The following is a 4737-nucleotide window of genomic DNA, read 5'->3' as shown; positions in this document are numbered from 1 at the left end:
GTTTGTTTTGTTTCCTAATTAAGTGAGGAAAGTGCGGCCGAAGGCCGCCTACGCAGAAAGGAGTTGGACGCCTGGTTCCACTAAAGTGCACTTTTATCCAATTCAGATTTTTGTATTGAATTTTTGGTTTAAAAATGTTTTTTTCCTTTTCAGTAGGGTTTTTTGCGATACGGATCTGAATAAGTGACTGGAACACCGCTGTTTGTCAAAAGCATACGATTTCGAACTCGCGTAAATGTACATTTGCTAAATGCGATAGCATGAACGCTCTTCGAAAAAATATGTTGGAAAGTGCTTAATGTTGCATTTTAAATGCAGCAATAATGTCGCATAAAGTTGCATTTGGCATGGCCTTTACAGAGTACCAAGCTGGGTGTGAAGGCCCCTAGTGTCTTTTGGCTGTTTGAAGGAGTTGCCAGGTCTGGTAGAGAAGGCGAAAACAAAAAGGAATGTCAAATTGGGCTTTTATTTAGAATTGGCAAATAATAGTTTAACGCTAAAAGGCAAAAGAGAAATCGTATTCAACTTTTTCTTTGTCATTGGTATATGGCTGTAAAAGGAACTTTGTCATATGAAACGTTTTAAATATTCATAGAAATAATGATTACTTTCACTTTATCGTGATAAAGATAGGCGATTTTTGTATCCATATGAATACCACTCGGGAAGTTTGACCGTCATGCCGTGCACCTGACTCATAACAAAAATAAGAACTGCCAAAGATACTAACTAGCGATGGAGGTCACTTGTGACCGTGGAACCAATGATTGCAAATCAGATATGGAGCTTGGCGATCCTCCCATACAATGTTGCGAGTGGCAGGTGATTTTAAATACCCAACTTTTATTTTAAAACTTATTTACATATGTTTTCTGCATCAGGTGGAGGATGTAATAAAATGGGCTAAAGATTATGAAATGCAGCCCGCAGTTATAAACTGCTTGACCCTTGAACGCATTGATGGCAGTGATCTTTTAGAATTAAATGAAAACGATATTCGAGATTTTCGTTATCGGCTTCAATACAACCTTAGGATGAGTGATATGAAAAAACTGTGGGTAGCTGTACGGACTCTACAACAGAGTCAGTTGCATTCACCCCTCCAGCACGCTTGTACATGTACGCATATGAGCACATCCATATCAGCGGATGGATCGCCCATAAATCCTCACAAAATTCGTGTAGCTTCTGGTTGCTACAACGTAGGCGCATGTAGTTGTACACTCGCTCAAACTGGTGGTAGTGGTGGGAATTGTTATTATTCAGATGTTTGTGTACCACCGCCAACGTTAAGTGGTAGTGCGGAAGGTGATAACTTATCTCCACCGATGTCAGTTGATGGGCGCGCTACCAACATACCACCAGAGCTATTTAAAACCGCTATTAGCCTAGGTAAGTCACAACTCAATGCACATTTCAATATCCTATAACTGATTGTGGGTACAGTAAGGGGTTTCCAGCTTAAAATCTAGTCATCTAATGTTCCCGATAATTTTGTAACCGGAAAATTTTAGTACCATAAAATGTAACCAGTTCCTGTTATCGCAATGAGGTAGATGTTACGGTTAAACACAATGACTAGTTTATCGATCACATGTTATATGCATGATGTCGAAATAGTCGATAATGATGTTTAACTGGGAGGTAGTTATAAACGTTACGTAGAATTTTCTCTGGGGTTTCCTCCACCAGCCCACAAAAGACTCTGGACCATGAAAGCGCATGTAGGCTCTATGCTTAGCGAGAAACTCAGCCCTTTTGTTGCCTTCAAACCGCGTTACGCTATTAGGGGCTACCAGGTGGTTTAAAATAGGTCTAAAGCTGTCCACAAGCTATTTATTGAGTGTACGGCCTTTAACGCTACCTGACTATATGACATAATATTTATCCTGGCCACATTTGCTGTTCCACGAAGACATTCGCGAACACATATTTTGATTGCGAACACTTCCACCTGAAATAACGTTGGGTATGTGCCCATTGGCAGACTTTCCGGGAATCTCGGTCCAAGTGCGCCTGCCACAGTATTCGCGTCGTCAAACTTGATCCGTCTGAATACCATCGTTAATCATAGTTATTGTCGCTTCACCTCAGTTCCTTTCAGGAACTCTGACCTTGTAGGGTAGAAAGATAACTAGGGGTCATGCAGAATTGACTTGAGGAGAATCTGCAAATGACTCAGAAGATCTCCACAGGCCAGGGTGATCGATGAACTCTTGGAGATATATATTTTCTATTTTTCAACATAACTATTTTGGTCGTGGAACCTACCAAAATCCAATCCATCTTACCAGCCTACCAAATGGAAATAAACCTACCAGATTTGGTAGGAAAAGCCAAGGTGTGGCGACACTGGTGCATTTGCGACAGAGAAATGCCAAAACGCGAGCAAGAATAGCAAATAATGTAATAAACAAAGTGAAATCAATATTTGAAAATTTAAATGTAAACAATTCGTATATTTGTTTGCATTAACCCTCATTCGGCTTTGGTTCACGTATGGTACGATGAAGCATATAACAAAAGCTACATACATATGTATGCGTTATGGCTATGCGAATTCAAACACAACTTCTTTTATTGCAAGTTGTCATGTTGGTATAGAAAACATTCCCATACCCCTGAAAAGGGTCTTAGTTGCGTTAGCAAGAGAAGAGGAATAACTTATCTGCGTTGGGAACACCAAATGGAACTTACTTATAGTGATTTCGTTTCTTCCAAAAAATGCTGCCCTTCCACGGTGCAAAATGTATTTGGTGTTACACTCAACCCTGGTATAGGGTATCACTGCAAATTTAGTCTTTATTCACACCAGTGGCGTAGCCAGGATTTGGCTTTGGTGGGGGATGGAAAAATTTCCATCGATAACTTAAATTTGTGACACACAATGGCTAGAGGCGTCGCCTGAGTGTATTCTTTCATATATTTATGTATGTGCCAGTTTTACCGTTATATATTTTTTATCTACTCGTTTATTCCATGGGGTATTCATGCTTTATTTAAATTTAAAAATTTAAATTACTATACCGTTTTAAAAATCTGAAAATTCACTGCGGGAAATTTTTGTATTTTCTTTCTTCGCGTTCCCGTTTTTGCGTTTATAAGTTTTGAAAAAAGGTTTTGAACGAACCATTATATCACATTCCTAGGCAAGTTTTGAAAGAATATTGTCGATACTAAATTTTATTAAAACAAAATGTTGAAATCAGTGTCATCGTTAATTAAGAAAGAGATGTTCATAAATATCATAACTTTACGACACTCACATATTGACTAGATTTGGCTATTTATTTTATTATATTTTAATTTGAATTATTTGTTTATAAAAATATAGTTTATTCCTTAACAACCACTAAATGAAAATAAGTTCAATCTTTGAACAACATTAAAAAAAAAAATCGACAAACTTTCGAACTTTTTTTTCCAATTTTATCTCTTAATATTCTGCAGTTTTTTAGCTCATTCAATTTTAGTCTAATAAAGTGCAAATTTAAAGTAGCTGTGATTTACAGTTGATGTATGGCAAATTTTTGACGATGTCGGTAATTTTCTTCCATATTACCTAAGTATGTTCGACGATTTTTTTAATGAAGAAAATGAGCAACGCCTTCATCAAAAAAAAAAAAAAAAAAATTAAAAATCGACGATAAGTCGCAGCTATGTATTTTAAGCTTGCGCTTTATTTGAATTGATCGGGCTACAAAACCGCATACTCAAAATATGTATTTATAGGAAATCTAATTAAAAAGCTTTACGACAGTTTGTTGATTTTGTTAATGTTGCGCAAAGATCAAACCTTGGATTTATAAGGGTTTTGTTACAACAAATAATTAAAATTATATAATTTTAAGATAAATGGCCAATTTAGTTAACATGTAGATAGTTTTGATAAGCACTTGAAATGTCGAATTTTAGTACTGAATTCAAAGAAGATGTCTCTTTTATCCATTCATAATAACTTAAAAAAATTTGTTTGTTAAGAAGTGTATCTTAAAATATGTGCCTTGACATTTATGTTAAAAGTGTAAAATATGTAAATGTACCTACATAAACTTTCCCGTGAATATCATCAAAGCATTGATCTTGAAGGGAATCTATGTATGCATGCATGCATATGAGCAAATTAAAAAGTCGATACAATTTACAGTCGAAAAGTACAGTTTTTTTTATAGATTATAGATCATTTCCCAACACTGTGGGGAACTAAGCAATATGGCCTAGTGTATTTCGCAAATATTCAAATACATAATCCACCAACCGATAATTTTATATCTATGTATATATTAATACGCTAAATTTTGTCTCCGTTCGTTTGGCGATTCTGCCGAACCGATTTCAAAACCAAGAACACCGTTGGAAAGGCATTTTTCCGTAGATGAGCAGAGTTTTTATGGTTTCTCAATTTGTTGAAAATTACGGCCAAAACCGTCGTTTAAACATTTTCGAATTGTTTATAGATGTTGCTGCAACATGTTCAATTTGACATGTTTCGCATGTTGTTGCACTTCACATTCGAAACTAAGCTTTGAAATAAAGATAAATATGAAGATGAAGAAATGAATGAATGAAGATGAAGTCAAAAAAAAGAAGGCGAAAGGGAGGATAAAGACGAAAATGGAGACAATAACAGATACATAAGTATTAGGGTAACTGAAAGGGTAAGAACATTTCTTGAATTTATGAAGTAAACTTCTTTAGCGGCAGTTGGTTGGTTGGGAGTAAATTGTCAAATTCAAG

The 4737-nt window shown here is 35.9% G+C and overlaps 1 protein-coding gene across 1 annotated transcript; it reads left to right on the top strand.

Annotated features, from left to right (window-relative positions):
- The first annotated feature begins 354 nt into the window (after window positions 1–354).
- LOC118746568 (sphingomyelin synthase-related 1-like) lies at window positions 355–1430 on the top strand. The gene is made up of 2 exons (XM_036480411.1): window positions 355–822; window positions 882–1430. The coding sequence occupies exons 1-2, from the start codon at window positions 736–738 to the stop codon at window positions 1428–1430; spliced, it is 636 nt and encodes a 211-aa protein (XP_036336304.1). The 5' UTR covers window positions 355–735.
- The last annotated feature ends 3307 nt before the right edge of the window (window positions 1431–4737 follow it).

Source organism: Rhagoletis pomonella, unplaced genomic scaffold, assembly GCF_013731165.1.
Source record: "Rhagoletis pomonella isolate Grant_MI unplaced genomic scaffold, Rhpom_1.0 Rhpom_scaffold_00010, whole genome shotgun sequence".
In the NCBI taxonomy this organism is placed as follows: Eukaryota; Metazoa; Arthropoda; class Insecta; order Diptera; family Tephritidae; genus Rhagoletis; species Rhagoletis pomonella.
This window is presented reverse-complemented; position numbering and strand designations above follow the sequence as displayed.